The sequence below is a fragment of the Neofelis nebulosa genome, chromosome 12 (genome assembly GCF_028018385.1).
Source record: "Neofelis nebulosa isolate mNeoNeb1 chromosome 12, mNeoNeb1.pri, whole genome shotgun sequence".
Classification (NCBI taxonomy): Eukaryota; Metazoa; Chordata; class Mammalia; order Carnivora; family Felidae; genus Neofelis; species Neofelis nebulosa.
Window position 1 is genome coordinate 56409604 of NC_080793.1, and position 20802 is coordinate 56430405.

At 40.5% G+C, this 20802-nt stretch overlaps 1 protein-coding gene across 12 annotated transcripts in view; it reads left to right on the top strand.

Moving 5' to 3' along the window:
- Window positions 1-19189, top strand: part of MPDZ (multiple PDZ domain crumbs cell polarity complex component) — a 169630-nt gene extending 150441 nt beyond the window's left edge. For all 12 annotated transcript variants that reach the window (XM_058695337.1, XM_058695343.1, XM_058695346.1 and 9 more), the window contains 15 exons: window positions 517-609; window positions 694-768; window positions 1501-1672; window positions 4316-4461; window positions 5409-5492; window positions 5667-5860; window positions 8127-8274; window positions 9137-9223; window positions 10063-10153; window positions 11056-11099; window positions 12200-12322; window positions 13779-13883; window positions 14453-14565; window positions 15791-15914; window positions 17771-19189. In XM_058695337.1, the coding sequence (XP_058551320.1) occupies window positions 517-609; window positions 694-768; window positions 1501-1672; window positions 4316-4461; window positions 5409-5492; window positions 5667-5860; window positions 8127-8274; window positions 9137-9223; window positions 10063-10153; window positions 11056-11099; window positions 12200-12322; window positions 13779-13883; window positions 14453-14565; window positions 15791-15914; window positions 17771-17917 (1746 nt within the window). In that variant the 3' untranslated portion in view covers window positions 17918-19189. The remainder of the gene's footprint in view (window positions 1-516; window positions 610-693; window positions 769-1500; window positions 1673-4315; window positions 4462-5408; window positions 5493-5666; window positions 5861-8126; window positions 8275-9136; window positions 9224-10062; window positions 10154-11055; window positions 11100-12199; window positions 12323-13778; window positions 13884-14452; window positions 14566-15790; window positions 15915-17770) is intronic.
- The last annotated feature ends 1613 nt before the right edge of the window (window positions 19190-20802 follow it).

The following is a 20802-nucleotide window of genomic DNA, read 5'->3' on the forward strand; positions in this document are numbered from 1 at the left end:
GGACAGAGCACGCAGAAGTAATTGCAGTCTGTCTGCTCCAGGAAGAAGGGCAGGATGACGGGGCCAGTTTGGGTTGTTATTTCTAAGTTGTAGGCCACAAAGAGGAAGCAGGATACTTTGATTTGGTTTCAAATGACTTATGCCGTCAGCCAGTTACACAGAACTACATTGGCAAATGTTGTATGTTTATTGAGTTATTGAATGCATTTTGTTCCCTGGATATTTTTCTAAAGTTACTGGAGATGTGTAACTGGATATATATGCTAAATATACTAGAAACAGTATACATATGGGAGGAATTAATACATTTGAATAGTTGATGGAAGAGAATTCCTTCCCATTAAAAAACTTGAAAGTTTGCTTAAGAAGAAATTTTTATTAATGAACTTTAGACTGGCTCTAATCAGTTTTCTAGCCCTTGGGTGGAAGATAATGTTTAGAAGTTATGGCCACATAGCTTTCCTTTGGATAAATTTAATCTGTTTCAAGTCTTCTAAGTTGTTCCTATTTCTCTAGGATCAAGGGGGTTTGGGCATTGCTATCAGTGAAGAAGATACGCTCAGCGGAGTCATCATAAAGAGTCTGACAGAGCACGGGGCGGCAGCCAAGGTGAGGCTTTCTTACGGTCATAAAGTGGTGGAGAAGGGAATTACTTCTATAAGATCGCCCCAAATCTTACATGTTTCCATTCAGGATGGACGGCTGAAAGTTGGAGATCAGATATTGGCTGTAGATGATGAAGTTGTTGTTGGCTATCCTGTTGAAAAGGTACTTTTCCAAAAGAAAGCAAATAACACTGTGAACCCATCCATGGGCATGGCCAGTGTTTGTGTGTGTCTGTGTGTATGTGATCATAGAGAATTGGGACCATGTAGCTATGTTAGACCGATGTCGTTAAGGAAGAAGAGAGATTATTTGGAAATCCTCCAATTTCTGTTTTCTATTTTCCGATGGAATGATGTTAAGATATTTTCTCTTGCCTAGTAAGTCCAGTGTTCAGTGGATGTTTTTGATAAATACAATTTCCATTTTCCCTTAGAAAAACTTGCATTTCTAAATAAATATCAACTTAGTGTTAAGATCAAAGGAATTTTTATGACTATTTGCTCCAATAAATATTCCCTATGTCTGTACTTACTAGTAGACTCACTTAGGCCTTTCATATATAAGTGCTAGAAAAAAAGCTATGTTTCTTGTGAGATTTGGTGTGCAAATGTTTTTGTTTCTACATTGGCCAGCAAGAAGCTTAAATCATTTTTTAAATTCAGTTTTAATAATTGTCTAAGGTTGGACCCTTTAACCCATACGTCTGTATTCTCACTTTCCCTTTGGCTTGATTCTTTGGTTGCATCGTTTTCCTTACTCTGAAACTACAACCATTCTTTCTTGACTCCTCAAGTTCTGACAAGGAAAGAGATTCCAACTATAATAGTGACTTACTGGTATGTCTACTAATTTGCTTTTGAATTTTGTTTCCCTGCCATACCAACACCCCACCAGTTCATTAGCCTTTTGAAAACAGCAAAGACAACAGTGAAACTTACCATTCGTGCTGAGAATCCAGACTCCCAGGCTGTTGCTTCAGCAGCTGGTACAGCCAGTGGAGAAAAGAGCAGCTCCTTGTCTCCGATGCCCCCAGCTTCTGGCTCCCCGGAACCGGACTCCATCCGAAGTAAGGGCTTGAATGGTGCACTTAACCTCAGCGGCTGGTTCCTACTTGGGAGCCACCTGCCTGTATGTAACTCACTGTTTGAAAGGCCGTAGACAGGGAACACTTTGGTGACAAGATGGTATAAAGAGAGGAGCTCCTGAAGAAAGAGTGCTGGACTTCCAGGCAGGGAGTCTGTGGGCTGTACGCTAACCAGCCATACGGGCTCGGGAAACCCATCCAGCCACTCTGAGCCTCAGCTGCTTCCTCTCTAAAGCAAGGCAATGACACTCTTTGCTCTCCAAGGATCTTTTGCTGAAGGTACCTGTGATTCTGGGTGTTTGACTAATGAAGTAAACAACATTTGGAATATCCCCTTTTTATATTGAGCACATAATTCAACTTCTCTAAAGCCTTAGTGATCTAATCTGTAAAATGGATACAGTGGTATCTCTTTACCTGTGGAATCAACAATGCCTGGCATTACCAGAAACTCTTAAAAATGCTAGTTATTGCTATGGCAAGCATAATTGATTTGAGTTCTGTCATTTGGGTGTAATTGATCCTGTCAAAATAAATGAAGTGGTTGTATGTGGACTATGGAATGAGACTGGTGTGTGCCATTAAAATGCCAATGTGGCATAATGAGGCAAATCCTTCCTTTAAGTTGCTTTTTGACAACAGTTCACTAACTTTTAAGTGAGACAGTAAATTTCAAGCTTTGCAACATTGAAAAAAGTACTTAAACACATAGGCGTTTTCTTTTTTTTAATATTTTTTAATTTGTTTTTGAGAGAGAGAGAGAGCATGCAAGGGGGCATGGGGCAGAGAGAGAGGGAGACACAGAATCCAAAGCAGGCTCCAGGCTCTGCGCTGTCAGCACAGAGCCCGATGCGGGGCTCGAACCCACAAATCGCAAGATCATGACCTGAGCCAAAGTCGGACGCTTAACTGACTGAGCCACCCAGGCACCCCCACGTAGGCGTTTTCTGTGATGGGAGAAGAAATCTTTTGGCCTCTAGTCTGAAACATTAACTTCTTTTGACAGGTATTTAGGGAAACAGCAATTTTTAAAACATATGTAATATAGTTAGATAAAAAAAAAATCTTAAAGTAATACATATGTGATGAAGGTAATCCTTTATTTAGAAAGACTGGGTAATTCACTGAAATGTTAAAAGGTTTTACAAAAATGTTCTCATTTTTCAATTTTATGTCAATCTGTAAGTAGCACTGTCTATAAAAATATGAAATGCTAAATGAAAATGTAACATAAAAGAAAACATCTTACACCTACTCTTACCATTTCAGGAGCAAGAATTAGTGTGTTTCCGATTTCTAAAAAGAGCCTCTTGTCTTAAACTACTCATTGAGTATCTTAACTTTTTAATTTTTTTAATTTTATTAAAACACATTTTTTAACATTTACTTATTTTTTGAGGTACAGAGACAGAGCAAGAGTGGGGGAGAGGCAGAGAGTGGGAGTCACAGATTCCAAAGCAGGCTCCAGGCTCTGAGTTGTCACCACAGAGCCTGATGTGGGGCTCGAACTCACGAACCATGAGATTGTGACCTGAGCCAAAGTCAGATGCTTAACTGACTGAGCCACCCAGGCACCCCTCTTAACTTCTTCAAAACATCACATTTGCTGTATGCTCTTTGGGATATCATAAAACATATGATATGAAGACTATCATAAAACAAGGTGTGAAATTATATTCTCCTTGTTTTTTCCTGATCTGTTCTTATGTCTTCAGTCCTGAGCATATATGCACCAGGATTTAATATCTGAGTTTGTAAAACATCACGTGAGACACACAAAGAACAAAACTGCTTGTGGGGGTGGGGGTCCCCTGACGTTTTATAAACTCAGATAGTAAATCCTGGGGCATGTAGACACAGATCTGATTACATAAGAAGAGATGCTCTAGGAGACGAAGAAAAGGAAAACCAAAACAAAAGCATAAAAAGCCCTGAAATGCGGGCACCATGATTAGAATTATTGATGTGCTTTGTGTTTTCTGGTCTTCTCAGAATGTGTTTTTAGTTTACTGCCACATATCACAGTTCTGAGTTTTACAAATCATAATTTCATGAGAAGGTTTTTTGGCTCTAGTGAAATGTCGACTATCAATATGACACTAGAGGTTCAGTTCAACTCTCTGTTCTTGGGCTTTTATGCATATTATCTCGAGTGATTTAGAAAATACACAATAGTGCAGAAAGTAACTTGGCACCCACCACCCTAATTAATGATGATGTAATCATTTTGTTTGATTTTTTTTTTTTTTGACGTTTTTATTTTTTATTTTTGAGACAGAGCGTGAATGGGGGAGGGGCAGAGAGAGAGGGAGACACAGAATCAGAAGCAGGCTCCAGGCTCTGAGCCATCAGCCCACAGCCCGATGCGGGGCTCGAACTCACAGACTGTGAGATCGTGACCTGAGCCGAAGTCGGACGCTCAACCGACTGAGCCACCCAGGAGCCCCTGATTTTTTATTTTTTAAATATAACTAAAAGATTAAGATAAATTTGACGTTTTGCTGTCCCAAATCTTGGGCCCTTTTTCTTTTCCATCCCCCAAAGGCAACCAGTGTGGTGAGTTTGCTGTTTATACCATCTAATCAATTTGTATCTTACTTCATTTCATGTTTAATTTATTTTTAGGTACAAGCAGATCGTCAACACCAGCAATCTTTGCTTCTGATCCTGCAACCTGCCCCATTATCCCAGGCTGTGAAACAACAATTGAGATTTCCAAAGGGCGAACAGGGCTGGGCCTGAGCATTGTTGGAGGGTCCGACACTCTGCTGGTGAGGACACTCAGATACACAGAGATTCTTCGGTTACTCAGGCAACCTCAGTGCACCTGAGAGATCACTGTCCGGGAGGTTTTTATCAGTTCTATTAAATGAAATATAAAGGCTTAGAAAAATGCATCATTCACTGTTGTTTTCATTTGTAGAGCAAATACCAGAAATTTAGTACTGGGATTTGTATTTGAGGAAGTGAATACCGACTCACTATGATAGTTACACTCGCGATCGTGACTTTCAGGTCAAAATAGGTCCATCGGTTTTCCAGTCTTTGCCGTATTTTAATTTCCTTTATTACTGATGGGATATGATTGGGTCACTCCCATACTGAGGAGTTTGAAAAGTCGTGAACAACATTTATAAAGGTCAAAAATCTTCTAAAATCTAGTAATTGCGTTTGTGGATAGGAAAGATGATGTATATCTATCATTTTCATTTGCAGATAGGAAAGGTGATATCTATCTATTATACATACATATGTATGATTTATATGTTTCATAATTTTTTTTCTTTTTTTTTTTTAATGTTTATTTACTTTTGAGAGACAGAGTAAGAGCGGGGGAGGGGCAGGGAGAGAGGGAGACACAGAATTTGAAGCAGGCTCCAGGCTCTGGTCTGTCAGCCCAGAGCCTGACATGGGGCTCAAACCCACCAACTATGAGATCATGACCTGAGCTGAAGTTGGACACTTAACCAGCTGAGTCACCCAGGCGCCCCCATAATTTTTTTTCTTTAAACCTCCCTATCATTGGAAAAAATAGATAAATATAAACTTCCTTGAAAATCGCATTACATGTTTCTTTGAAATTTGATATGACTCACTCTGGATCCAGTGAGTATAGAACCCTTAGCATTATCTTTGAAAGTACAGTGTGTTTTCCTTTTATTTTTGCTCATCAGTCCTAGGGAGAATGGGATAAAGCATATTTTGTTTGGGCCCTTAGGGTGCCATTATTATCCATGAAGTTTATGAAGAAGGAGCAGCATGTAAAGACGGGAGACTCTGGGCTGGAGATCAGATTTTAGAGGTACAGAATACCTTTATAATTAACAAAGAAAGAGCTATTCTGGGGAGGGTGGTCTCTGTTTCTTTCACTTCTCTTTCCTCCTCCTCTCGTCTCCCCCTCATCAGCCCCCCCCCCGTTCTTGCTTTTTCTTTATTTGACTCACCCGGGTCCTCACAGTGTCCTGTGTCTGTCCAGGTGAATGGAATTGACTTGAGAAAGGCCACACATGATGAAGCAATAAATGTCCTGAGACAGACGCCACACAGAGTACGCCTGACGCTGTATAGAGATGAGGCCCCCTACAAGGAGGAGCATGTGTGTGATACCCTCACTATTGAGCTGCACAAGAAGCCGGGGAAAGGCCTGGGATTAAGTATTGTTGGGAAAAGGTATGACCGACGAGGGCAAACCCAGTGACCTTTCGGAAATGATTGAATGTCACTTCTTTTAAAGAGTATTAACAGTAGTAGACTCTCTCCCAGGCGCTGGTGTTCCGTAGGCAGCTGCTATCAGCCCATTCAGTAACGGAGCACCAAACGACCTCACTTTTGAACTTTTTAAGTTAGTACTTTGGGGGATTTTGAAGGTACTAGACAAAAAGACGTTTGGTATTTCTTGAGTACCTGCTGTGTGCCAGGGAAGACATTAGGTTCTGGGGAACAAAGTTAAATAAGATATGGTTCCTGGTCTCAAAAAACTCACAGTTTGGTAAATGAGAGTTAAATATGTTCCTGCAAAGAAGGATTCCATTGATGAGTGACCAAACCATATGGTGGGGGAGCTGTGGCAGCATAAAGGGACAAATGACTCTATTTGAGGAAGCAGATTAGAGAAACTGCTCAGAAAAGAGGTGCCGGAGCTGAGGCTGAAAGTGATAAGTGATAGTCTGTGTGCAGGGAGTGGAGGATATTCTAGGGAGGACTGGCTTGAGCAGAAGCTTGCCATCAGAAGGGAACAGAAAGTAGGAGGCCAGGTGGTAAATTGGTGAATTCAGTACCTAATTTATTTAAATATTTATAGATAAGTATCAACCAATTCATAATCCAGTAAATTCCAACACCTTTATGCTAAAGATAGCAAAGCCAGAGGATCAGATGGGGAAATGGTGCATTTGAGGTTCTGACCTTGACAAGAAGTTATGTGACTGCACTTTCACTGCACATTTCTACTTACGGTTATGTTTTATGTCAGCAAGAAAATGCTGGTAGTTTTGTAGTTTTATGAATGGAAGGCAGGTTGGAATAAGATTAGTATTAGTTCATTTTGCATAAATCCATCTTGCACGAAAGTTAGATTGTAAGAATAATCCATTTAAAATAAAAGACATCACAGGAGTGATACTTAAACAAATGGTTTCAGTTTAAGGTACACATTCACTATTTATTTTCTTTTTTTATGTTTCTGTTTTATTTTTGAGAGAGAGACAGGGTGCGAGTAGGGGAGGGGCAGAGAGAGAGGGAGACACAGACTCCGAAGCAGGCTCCAGGCTCTGAGCTGTCAGCACAGAGCCTGACGTGGGGGTCGAACTCACGAACTATGAGATCATGACCTGAGCAGAAGCCGGCTGCTTAAACGACTGAGCCGCCAGGTGCCCCAGCAGCCAGTTATTTTATAGAACACTCGGCTGTTTGGATCTGCCGGTTTGCCTGCGGTTGCTCATGTGAGGGTAGGTCAGTCATCCTTGGCAGGAATATCACAGACGCGGAGCGTTGCCCCTCTCACGGCATCCCACCAGGGGGCACACGGTGTCTTTCTGCGCTGGGGATGTTGATTTTGATCTCTTGGCTAACGTGCTATGTTCCGGGCCTCTCCACTAGTAAGTTCTCCTTTCCCTTTATCATCAGTAAATATTCTTTGTGGAGCTGTTTTGAGACTTCAGGATTATCCATTTTTTTATCCTGCTTTTGCCCATAAATTTCATTGTCCATGAATGTTTTCTTGCCTGAATTAATTATTCCTATGATGTTTGCCAAAAGGTGATTCTTTTTTAATTTTTTTTTAATCTTTATTTATTTTTGAGAGAGACAACGTGTGAGCAGGGGAGGGGCAGAGAGAGAGGGAGACACAATCCAAAGCAGGCTCCAGGCTCTGAGCTGTCAGCACAGAGCCCGACGCGGGGCTTGAACTCACAGACTGTGAGATCATGACCTGAGCCAAAGTCGGCCGCTTAACCGACTGAGCCATCCAGGTGCCCCGCTGTTTATTTTCAATAATGTTAATGATGTTGATGATAATACCAACATATTTATGCTGCCACAGCTCAATATTCATTCAGGGCTTCATTATGATGTAGAAAGAGCAATAGACTTAGCACCCAAGAACTAACTCCTAAGTCCCATTCTTGCTAGTTAGTAACTGTGACCCATAAAATGAGAAAATAATAGTAGCCACTTCACCTCACACTATATAATTGTTGAAGAATAAATATGCTTATGAAACATACGTTTAATCCATGAAATACTATAAGACATAAGCTATTATTATCATAGAAAATAATTCTAATAATGTTGTCCCTGTGTTGCTGAAAACAAACTTTTAAAGTCATCAAACTAAAAGTCAAGTTTTTAGTTAAAAAATGTTCTCTTTTCAAAAAGTAAGCAGTACATTCCAGTGGCAGAAAAACAGTCATGTTCAAATTCAAAATTATGTTTGCAGAAGTGATAGTGGAGTATTTGTATCCGACATTGTCAAAGGAGGGATTGCAGATGCTGACGGGAGACTGGTGCAGGGGGACCAGATTTTAACGGTGAATGGAGAAGATGTCCGTGATGCCACCCAGGAAGCTGTGGCTGCTTTGCTGAAGGTAAACCTCAGAGGCCAACAGTGAGTATGCTCGGGCATGGGGGAAGGAGGGCGAACTAATTGGGCTACCACGGTCAAATAAGCACTGAATTCTCTTTATTTAAAATGTTGTCTCAAATGAGACACATTCTTAGTGGCAATTTCTGAACAATCTGTAATAGTGCTTTATTATATAATGTCTTTTCTGTTATTAAATGTCACAGAAAAGCCTTGTCAAGGTTGACCATCCATTAAGGTCACATAGCTAGTGAATCACAGTAGGATTTAAACCAGTGTGTCTACCTCCAGAAGCCCAGGATCTCAGACACCTCATTGTGCTTTCACATTAGACTACATGGTGTCTTTTGCACGCCTATGATTTATTTGGCAAAGGTCACAGGGAAGTTGTCTTCATTCTTATTTTGTGTTTATAGCAGTGTGGCTCATTTCAGTGTTGTGTCATAGGTCTGTTCAGGTCCAGTGTGGCAGTAAAGAGTTTGCCCAGTTATTGATTAAGGACACAGTTGTTCTGTTGTTTCTGTTTTGTTTGTTAAGCCCTGGTTAGTTAGTACACTTGGCCTATCTGAACCAGTAGGTTTCCTGCGTTGATGGCTTGATTCTCCGTTTCTCTCTTCCTCGGCAGAAACAGTCTCCATGTAAATCATGAGGTCGTGAGGCAGACACTGGGTGTTGCTGCTGCTTGCTGTTACTAGTTTTATGTTTTAGGAAAGTCTCTTTCCACAAAGCATTGGAGGCATCCTTGACTGTGGAAACCCCACAACGAGGGTGCCTTTCAAAAACCTAGTCTTAAAGAATAGTATGCACTGCTGACGATAAATGGAGCGTTTTAATTGAACTTTTTCATAAAACAACCACTCCCCTAGTGTTCCCTGGGCACGGTAACCTTGGAAGTCGGAAGAATCAAAGCAGGTCCATTTCATTCGGAGAGGAGGCCTTCTCAAAGCAGCCAGGTGGGTAGCTGTGGGATTCATCAGGGTGATGTGGTCTGCATGCCAAAAGGGACTTGGCGATGGCCCCGAAGGTGGGGCTGCCCAGGGGGGGCATACCCAGGCCTGGCCCTCTGGCCCCAGGAGTGAGGTGGGGAGTCTGAGGGAGGGGCACCTGCTGAGAGGGACAGGTAAACAAGATGTGGCTCTTGAGTAGTTTGTAAGTCATTCTAAGGAACTTGATGTCAACAATTCTGCTTTTCTTTTCCCATAATTACATACGTTAACCAATTAGTGGATGTAAAGCCTACCAAGATGACACATTTTTAAAGTACATAACAAACGTTTATCAATATTCAGCGGAAAAACTCCCATTTAAGTTGAACAAACCACATTTGTTCATGACTCTCCTCAGTTGTCTTCTGATGACAGAAGCCCACTTCCATCACCGGTCCAGAAAGGCCCCTTCTTCACCTCCTCAGGACTACCATTCATCTCCAATTGACTGGCCCTGATTTTACAGTTTGCACAAGCCCCAGTCTATGTACAACATCCGTTTCCACCTAGAGAGGGTTCGCTTGAATGAGATTATGAAAATCCACTAAAATTTTAGTTGGGTTGGAATCTGCCTCATCTATTCTTTTAGCTTTCGTTTTTTATGCCACTAGGAAAATTCTTCTGTAATATGGAAAAAAATTAAAAGAAACTATTTAAAGTGCCCTTCTAATTATCAAATGCCACTGTTGTTTAAAAGGTATTTCTCTCTAGATGCATTAAAAAAGAGTTGAATTCCGAAATAAGTGGTATTTATGCAGTATAATTACTTCCAAAACTTTCTAGAATAATTATTGTGTATTTCGTAGATGAGTGAAGGCAGCCTGTCATCATTCACTTTTCCACTTTCTGGATCCAGTACATCGGAGTCACTGGAAAGTAGTTTGAAGAAGAATGCATGTAAGATCGGTTTGATACTTTAAACATGATTTACTGGTTTGAATTTTGGTAACCAACGCTGTTGGTTTTTTCCCCTGTCTCAATTTACCTTTGAGCTCTCTTTCCCTAAATCATTCTGTGCACTAATACAGGTGCTAAGGTGTGCATCGACAAAAAAATCTGAACAACGTGAAGCTGTGCCTTTGTTCTTTGGCAGCTTTTCCATTTGTTGTTTTCTCTGTGAGCTATGCTAAACATTAGAATCAGGATTCTGTAATTTTTTTCTTACTAAGAAGACTGGTGCACTTGATTTTCATTTCCTTTTTCTGTTTAACACCAATAATTCAGAAGATACCGTTAAGTGAAGCCTTCTTTTCCATGAAGACCGCAAAATTTTGATTGAGAAAATTAGTATGATCCTCCTGTGTTTTAATTACATGAAACCATGATGCAGAGGGTTTTTTGGCTTGGAGCATTGGTTGAAAGTTGTTCAAATTGAAGAACTAACCATATGGCAGTCTCTGTTTGCAATGTGACTAATATTCTAGAAATTTAGCCACTTAGGTCCATGAATTCCTTTTAATGTATCCATGACTTTATTTTTCTCAGCTGTGCACATGTGTCTTTCTGTGCAAAGCTTATTCTGTCCTTGACTCATTCAAGGTGGATTATGCAGTTATATAATCAATGATTAAAATAAGAAAGAAGAAATGGGATGGTGTGCATATTTTTTCAACTGGAAAAATAGAGAGTCCCTATGTGAGATGGATTAAGTCATGTGTACTGGCAACTTTGAATACCCCCCTTTCAAAAAAAAAAAAAAATAGTGTGTCTCATTTAGTCGCATCCAGCTTCAGGCATTGACTAAAATTTAGTTGAACATAAAATAATTTAATAACCCTATTCTTTTTTCACCTTTACAGTGGCATCTGAAATACAGGGATTAAGGACAGTTGAAATAAAAAAGGTAATGGGGTGCCTGGGTGACTCAGTCTGTTAAGTGTCTGAATTCTGCTCAGGTCATGATCTTGCGGTTCATGGGTTCAAGTCCTGCATCGGGCTCTGTGCCAACAGCTTGGAGCCTGGAGCCTGCTTTGGATTCTGTGTCTCCCTCTCTCTCTGCCCCTCCCCCACTCACGCTCTGTCTCTGTCTCTCAAAAAAATACATAAACATTAAAAAAAATCTTTAAAAAGAAATGAAAAGGGTAACTTGGGGAAGAGAAAACAATATAAATTCTGTTGAAACTTCAGAGGCATCTGCATATATATTTTCCTATTAGCAGTCTTACTATTTTACCATGCCATCTGAAAAATTATGTCTGAAATACAGTGGAAAGTAGCACAATTCAGTCTTCACTGAATTTCCTGGTCACAGGACCTTGTTTGAACATCTTTGTTGGCATATCCTGTATTACCCAAACTGGCATCTACTGAGTCCCACACAAATGATCACTCCATCTCTCGCTTCTCATAAGTGAGCCTTGGCTTTCAACAGCTATTTCTTATTCTCATGAAACAGATTTCCCTGACCGCCATCCACAGAGAGAACATAAAACCAGCTACAATTTATTGAGCCTTTTCTATATGCTGAAAATTCTCATAGACACATCATGCTGTCACCATCTCATTTAATATTTTCTGCAGCCCTTTCTGAGGGGTGCTCTAATCTCCATTTCATCGGTGATGGCCTAGTTACTCATTAAGAGGGCTGAACTTCATCAGGGCCCAATATTTGTAAGTGTGGGTTCCTGGCTTTGAATGCAGACCTTTCTGATTCCAAAACTGGGGTCCTTCAGTTCACCAGTTTACCTGCTTTCTTTCCGTCACCCCATAATGATATGATTTTCATTTAATGTGTTTTAATTTCTTTCATTTCCTGCAAGGATGCTCATTTTCCTAAGTCATGCTAAGGACCCGTGTCACATGAAATAATGCAGCTTTCTTGAGCTTCATTTTCCTCACACCTCAAAGACCTAAGTGAACTGGATGATATTGTGCCAAAGAAACCAAACATCAATTTAAAATACCACATTGACCAAAAAAATATTTTAATCTCTTCCATGGCAGGGGCCTGCTGACTCCCTGGGAATCAGCATTGCTGGAGGAGTGGGCAGCCCTCTTGGTGATGTTCCTATATTTATTGCAATGATGCACCCAAATGGAGTGGCAGCTCAGACCCAAAAACTCAGAGTAAGTTCTACTAATTACCCTGGTGGCCCTCACAGAGCTGGCAGAAGTTTTTATAAACCCTTTGAGTCCTCCCAGCTGTGGCAGGCAGTTTTAAATGTCTGATTCTGCTTTTAAATCCGCTAGTCCAGCCACGGGAGGGCTTGCTTGGAGTAAAAGGTGAAGAGAAGTAAGAGAGGAGAATTTCCCGCTGTATGTAAATTGACAAGTAAATGAGCTGGGAAGATTTACCGTCGTTTTTTACTTGTTTGAAGGTCTGTGAAAGAAGTTAAAAGAAAACAAAGTGTTTTCAGAATACCAGTATGAAGTGAAGTTTTTCCTTACACGTGTCACTGGCTCAAATGCCAATTTAACTTTATTAAATTGAAAACTATCACGTAGGTTGTGGTTGATCTTCAGTTTTGCAGAAGTTTACTATAAATGTGACCTACGTTGTAAAACCGTACAAAACTTGCTTCAAAGTTGAGGGGTTATGCTAGCATAGAACACTGTGATGGAATTTACACTAAATGTCCAGCCCGAAAATTACGTGGATATTCCAGTAAAATCTGTGTGGCCTCGTGTCAGAAAGGGTCTCAAGACATAGCCACGTCTTAGTTTAAATAGTCTCTAAACTAGAAACGATGGAGTCTATTTTGATAACTACATTTGTGACTGACACTTAAAAATTGATGGTTGCACCCAGTGGAAAACTTTGCTGTGCAGGGCCGGAAGTGAATACTTTTGTCTTTGCGGGACAGATGGTCTCTGTTGCAGCCACTCATCTCTGCCCTGTGCAGACAACTGAGTAAGCATGTTCCACCCAGACTTTGTCCACCACAACAAGCAGTGGGCCACACTTGGCCCACGGGCCATTGTTTGCCAACTCCCAACTTAGAGACACAGCTAATGTGTAAATAATAATGTCCAAAGAAATTTTTTTAATTGATAGCAGATATTTTATTCTATAATAGGAAGCAGTGCCTCCTGAGGAGAAATGAAGGCAAGGGATGAGTGATTTTCCCCCTTGCCCCAGAGACTTTTAGAACTCAGTCATCATGTACAGCTTCTTTTTATCATCACTCCTTCTTTTTTTTTTTTTTTTTCAACGTTTTTAATTTATTTTTGGGACAGAGAGAGACAGAGCATGAACGGGGGAGGGGCAGAGAGAGAGGGATACACAGAATCGGAAACAGGCTCCAGGCTCCGAGCCATCAGCCCAGAGCCTGACGCGGGGCTCGAACTCACGGACCGCGAGATCGTGACCTGGCTGAAGTCGGACGCTTAACCGACTGCGCCACCCAGGCGCCCCAATCATCACTCCTTCTTGAAATGATTGGGTTTCCTTGATTGTGTTTCAGTTGCTGGGAGCACTGTGTGTGTGATGTTCAAGGCAGAAAAGGAAATGACTGTTTAGGTCTCAGGGTCCCACTCTCCATGGCTGCCTTCGCAGATGTCTATTTTCTTTTCTCCCTTGCAGGTTGGGGACAGGATCGTCACTATCTGTGGCACATCCACTGAGGGGATGACTCATACCCAAGCAGTTAACTTACTGAAAAATGCCTCTGGCTCCATTGAAATGCAGGTAAGAGTTGGCATCCCGACCACTCTTCGCAGTGTGGTTAGCTTGACACATGAGCTTTCACAGTAAGGCAGTAAAACTGCTTAAATCTCCTGATGCTATTGTATTTAATATTTCCCTTGAACACAGATGATTACATCGAGCGTTCCAAGAAAGCATGTAAGAAACATTTTATCCTGATGCGTTTATTGCTTCATATTTTATATCTAAAGGGATATATGCAAGGCCTTAGTGGTAAACAGTTAATTGCTAGAATTTTAAGTGGTGTGAGTGGCTTTGTAGTCTGAAGATCTTTAAAAAATAACTGCATATGAGACCACCTTTGGAAAACATCAAAAAAAAAAAAAAACTTTGTAGAATTGAATTCCTAAAGTATTTTTACTGTCAGCTGAAGAGGCCTCTGGACCTTGTGGAATTTCTTTCTTTTCGGTTGAATATGAAGTTAACAGAAATGATTAAGTGGACATTAAAGTACACGTTTTAATCCAAAAGTTATTTTTGAAGAAAAATCACTGATGTGGCCCTGGCCACCTGAACGTGTGTTTCTGTCTCTCTCTTTCTCCCGTGTACAGGTAGTTGCTGGAGGAGACGTGAGTGTGGTCACGAGTCACCAGCAGGAGCCTGCTGGTTCCAGTATCCCTTTCACTGGGCTCACGTCAAGCGGTATATTTCAGGATGATTTAGGGTGAGCTCATGTTATGGTTTCTATGTCCCTACCACTCACCTCAAGGTGAAAAAATAGGAGATGAGTTTTTTAAATTGTCAGGTAATTATGGCATGGATTCAGTTTATCAAGCATAGGTACATAGCATGCCACTGCCCTGAGTTTTCTTTTGGGGGAGGGCGCATTTTATTCTTGATGTCACTACCCTGTGTGATATGGAACCGATCAAAGCTATCCCTTATTAAATTCCAGTATTGCCAACTCATTTAATAAATGATCATTTTGATGAAAAAATTCACAGTTCCGGGGCTCCAGAACTGGGTGGCTCAGTCAGTTGAGCGTCCGACTTCAGCTCGATTCATGATCTCGTGGTTCATGGGTTTGAACCCCACGTAGGGCTCTGTGCTGACAGCTCGGAGCCTGGAGCCTGCTTCAGATTCTGTGTCTCCCTCTCTCTCTGCCCCTTGCCTGCTCACGCTCTATCTCTGTCTCTCAAAAATAAATAAACTTAAAAAAATTTCACACTTCCCCCAACAAGTAGTACAAAATAATTAGAACATAAAGAGAGGGGAAGAGGGGTGCCTGGGAGGCTCAGTCAGCTGAGTGTCTGACCTCAGCTCAGTTCATGATCTCACGGTTCGTGAGTCTGAGCCCCGCATTGGGCTCTGTGCAGACAGCTCAGAGCCTGGAACCTGCTTCGGATTCTGTGCCTTTCTCTCCTTCTGTCCCTCCCTTGCTTGCGCTCTGTCTCTGTCTCATAAATAAATAAACATTAAAGACAAAAATTAAAAAAAAAAAAAAAAAAGCAAGGCGGGGGGAGAGAGGAACATCTTAAAGTCTTTTAAATAATTTGATGCAGCCTCTACATTGTTAGAAATCGATTTTTTTCTCTGAGCTTGGGAATACTGATGTTTATGCCTTTTCCATGATAGCCATCTTCCTTTAAATAAATGGGAAAAGGAATGTGCATGCATGTAGGGGGATCATGTCATGAACATGCTAGTGTAAGGGAACTTTGGATGAGTAATAGAATTAGGGTGTGTTAAGTAGGATTTTGGCAGATTATGTAAATTTAAAATACTGAGACGGGCATGCACTGACAGTTTAAGCATCCCCAAAATACCCGCAATATACTCGTCAGTAGCACATGAATTTTCCTGGTTCTAGGTGGATGTCAGATAATCCATAACTTACAGATTTGATTTTGAAAATCCGAAAACCCTTTTTTTCCTTCCATTTGCTGTAGGCCTCCTCAGTGTAAATCTATTACACTAGACCGAGGACCAGATGGCTTAGGCTTCAGTATAGTAGGAGGATATGGCAGCCCTCATGGAGACTTACCCATTTATGTTAAAACAGTGTTTGCGAAGGTAAGCTTGCGAATGTCAACCTCCCCCTTCCCCCCTAAACATTCATTAATAGTGGTCAGCAGCTGGCTTATTAGTTTATGGCCTGAGGTAACGCCAAATGGTTAACAGTTGATCATTTTCTTTTGGAACTCCCTTCAGGAACAGGTCATTAAATATTTTTGTCCAATTTGAGGCTTAGTTATGTTTAAAGGAAAAGAGGCTCAAATTGAAATTCCATGGGAACTCTTGACAACATGCAATAAAAATATTAATGAACTTTAGTTAGACAGTAAGACCTGATTTTTTTGTCCTTTGAAAACAGATCGCCTATGATTGAATGTCTTTTGAAAATGGGACATTTTAAGTATGTATGCTGTAGAGGGCTGGCATTTATTTTTCTTTGCATTTTTTTTGTTGTGAAATACTAAATAGACACAGGAAAGTACATAAAATAGCTACACAGATTCAATAATATCTAACAGGGCATTTATTCTGTAGTTTAATTTTATTGAATAAAATAGAAAGATAACAACTAAAAAAATTGCAGAGTATCCAGAAGCTATATCACCTATAGTAAATCAGCTATTTGTAGCCCGGGGATTTGATTTCGTAAAAAAATTTATATAGTTGTATATACAGTAAGTGTTCTAATTTAAAGATGTTGAGAATAAGTTATCACAACATTGGTGCTGTTTAACATAATCCAAACCCACATAATTATTATTAATTCGTTCTTGAGACATTTTCTTCAGGAGCTACAAAATTGGACATAATTTCCTATGGAGAAAATCTGGAATCTCAGGATTTTACAGTGCAAAGGAACAGTCCTTATGGGCAACCTATTGAACAGTTTGATGCTGCTTTAGGTTAGCGCTATAGTCCTTTAAAGTGCCTACATGTGGAGGTTTTATTCCATTATTTTGAAAAAGAATTATTATTTTTAACCAATTTAAAGCACTGTATCTACAGCAACCTAGTTATAGGCTTAATTTACGAGATTTTTTTAAAAGCCATTGGTATGTCCAAAAATACAAACAGCATTTGTCAGTGAATAGAAGACTCATGCAGTCCTTTTCCTCAGCCTGGGAACAATTTATTTAAGGCATGCTAGTTAGAACATATTTTAAGAATTTCATCATTATGGATTCCTCATTAACTTTTCCATATTTTTAATCTTATATTTAATTGCATAATTGCCTACTGTAAGCATGCCTTAAGATGGGATTCTTTTTCAAACGGCAGTGTCTGTGTTTCATCTTAATCATTTAAGGCCCAGAAGAAATGCGAAGACTGCACATACCCTCAGGAAGTAAAGAACCAGCAGCTTGAGCGGCCTATTCAAAGCCCCAGAAAGAATTACATTTAGAATTAGTAGGACTTGCATCCTGCCTAGTCCTTGTCAACATGCATACGGGCTTTCTGCTCCTGTAGACCTTTGGGCTCCGTGGCCTGATGCCCTTGTCATGTAAAGCTGCTTTTGTCCGTATCTAATCCTTTGTCGTCTTCTGTAGGCCTTCTTGACAGGATGAAAAATCCTGGATTCTATGAAATCATTGCTGCCAGGCAGATTCCCAAATATTCTTTATTAATTTGATTTCCCACCAACTGCTGTGCTGAACAGCCAAAAACCATCCAACTAATCTGTTGACTGCTAAATTCTCTCTAAAATTGGAATCTCAGTGTTAAAACCATGCAGGAGCAAGACCTCCTTTGTGTATGTTCATCATTGCTTAATGGCTGTGCAGCGCCCATGGAGCTTCGAGAGCAATGTGTGTGTACATGCAGAGCAATTTACATTCTTGTTTAGATCTTTTTCTGTTGTGTAGCTGCGAGGCAGCATTTTTTGAGAAGCAAACAAGTCTGCTTTATAATTGCAGGGAGCAGCGTCGGAAGATGGGCGTCTCAAAAGGGGTGATCAGATCATTGCTGTCAATGGCCAGAGTCTGGAAGGGGTGACCCATGAAGAAGCTGTTGCCATCCTTAAGCGGACAAAAGGAACTGTCACCTTGATGGTTCTCTCCTGACTGTACTGCAGAGTTGAGCCAACTCAACCAACCCCTCGCTCACCTCCCACACCGTGGAGAGAATGGGTCTTGTGGACACCTTTCCCCGTGCGGTCTTCAGCAGGCTCTTCAAAACTCTGGGTGGGGAAAGTACCATCTAAATTTGTTTTTCTCATGTGGAAATGATTCTCTTACCACCTAGTGTCATTTTGCCTTTCTCCTTGGATCTTGTGAACGTACACTTAAAGAGAAGGACTGTGTGCATAGGTAAATCCAGCCTTTCTTTGTAAAGATGTCTGACGACTTGTCATCACATGTGCAGAAAATGCGATACGCTGAACTGGTTAGTAGAGAAAAAAATAGTCTAAAGCTAACCTAAGAGAAATGGCTTTAATAAATTAGGGTAAGAATGAAAATATAAAATAAAGAAGAAATCTCAAGTGTCATAAAAAATGCGTCATTTTGTCAGTCCAACTCCTCTCCCCATTGCTAAATAAAAAAGGAAATTAAACAGTTTTTCCATTGAAAAATCTTTAAAAATACTCTCAGTAGTTACAATATTGAATATTATAGAAAAATGGCATCTCCTCACCTTTAAAATACACATATACATTTTATCCTAAAATGGGTTTCTAAGATTGAGTAAATAGCAGTTAAATGAAGCAGTATCCCTAAGTTTGTAAAGAAAATGTTTGATGCAAATCTTGATGTTCATTTTTATTTTTGACCTGTGATAAAATATTTTCATGTTTCTGTAAGTACAGTGGTGATGCCACCCACTATTGACTGTCGTTTCTCTAGAACGCGGCCAAGCTGACCACGGAGGAACATAGACGTCTCTCAGAATCTTTAATGCTGGTTTTAACCGATGCAACACTAAAAATGTGTTAGCGCGCTGTGCAATTGGTTTTCAATTACTATTAATCTTCATGACAGAGAAAAAAGCAATGTGTTAGTAATTATTTTGGTTGTGTGCCTTTAGTAAATTGATAGAAAAATTAAGGGGATTAACATAACTTCATTTCGTTGCCTTATATTAACATCTTATAATACAATAGTTTAAGACTAAGGGAAACAGATGGAGCTGTTTATTGAGACAACTGGTGAGGAATTATCATGTGTTCATTCCCATTTTAGAGCGTGAAACTCCTACATTAGACTATATGAAGTCACTTTAAATATTATCTATATTTGTAACAGAAGTAGTGTACAGATATTTTATTACAGCACTTTTGTGTAAATGCAGAATTGGAGTGAATAAATAAGAAGTTTCATGGTGCACGAAGAAAGAAACAGGCGTAGTTTTTGTCTGTTCTTTTTACTGGGAAAAAGCTTATTATATTGTTCAAGATTTACAATTTAAAATTGGTTTTTATCCTGTCTAACTGAACATATGGTGTCCATAGTTACAATCAGAGGAGGTTTGGACAACATCATTATGAAAAGCCCCATGTTTTTTACATCCAGAATTTTTACTAATACTGCAGATCCATAGACTCCTCCCGGAGCGGTGGAAGACAGACAGCATGGTGGAAAGAGACGTGTCCTGCCTCTGTATTTTTTTCTGAGGTGCTGTATTAATGTGGTAATACTATAAATTGTTCTTGGGGGCAGTCACGAGCTAAAGTGAGTTCAGATGGAAAAAGTCCTAATGGAAGTTATTTATATTAATAGACATGAAAAGTCTGGTTGAACACTGAGGAAGGAATTGAGGAACGTCTGTTCTGCTAGTTCTGTCCCCAGTTAGCTAATGAACGTGTGCATTCTGTCTGACTCACCTTATCTGTAAAACGATGGGTTATCTTATCTCAAAGCGTGCATCTAGTGCTAACATGTAAGAATTCCGTGGTTCTTACACAGGATGGACGAAGCCACACACACCACCAGCAATCCAGGAGGTATTCTTCTCCCACACTTCACGCTAGACTCTAGGGGAGCAACTTAACCAACCACATGAACATTTGAGTAAATATGTGGGGCACCCCAAGGAGAACAGTCCCTGGTATGTGTCTGTACTTGCCTGAGTTGTGTCTCCCCACAATTCATGGCTACAAGGAGCCCCAGAACATGATCTCATTTGGAAATAGGGTCTTTGCAGATACAGCTAGTTGAGACCGTGCTGAATTACAGCGGGCCCTAAATCCTTACTGCCATAGAGAGACACACAGACATAGGGGAAGAAGGCCATGTAAAGATGGGACAAGAAACAAGCCAGAGACCACCTTGGGGGCTACCAGAAGCTGGAAGAGGCAAGGAAGGATGTATTCCTGAGGTCTTCAGAGCGAAGCGGTGCCCTATTGACATCTTGAATCCAGACTTCTGGCCTCCAGGTCTGTGAAGGAATAAATTTCTGTTGTTCTAATCCACCCAGTTTGTGGTACTTTGCCATGGAGGCCCTGGGGCACTAATAGTGTCTTCGATGTTTTTAACATTCCTGGCTGCTCTCACTGGACCTGGGAACAGGAGGTGCACTGCACCTGTTGGTTGAGCACACACATGATTAAATCATAGGTCATGACTCATTTCACAGTATTAATATTGTTTTACAGGCTAGATGCAAAAAAAGAAACAGTGGAGGGAGGCTGGGTGGCTCAGCCAGTTGAGCTTCTTTACTTTGGCTCAGGTCATGATCTCGGGGTTCCATTCCCGAGTTTGAGCCCCACGTCAGATTCACTGTTGTCAGTGTCAGCGCTTGGGATCTTCTGTCCCCCTCTCTCTCTTCCCTCCACTCTCTCTCTCTCTCTCTCTCTCTCTGTGTCTCTCTGTCTCTCTCTCAAAAACAAAATACTAAAAAAAAAAAAAAAAAAAAGAAGAAGAAACAGTGGGTATGCCACTGTAGGGATATATAAACACTGAGGAAAAACACCCCTCCTGAAACCTACTAATTAACAGAGTCAGTACATGAA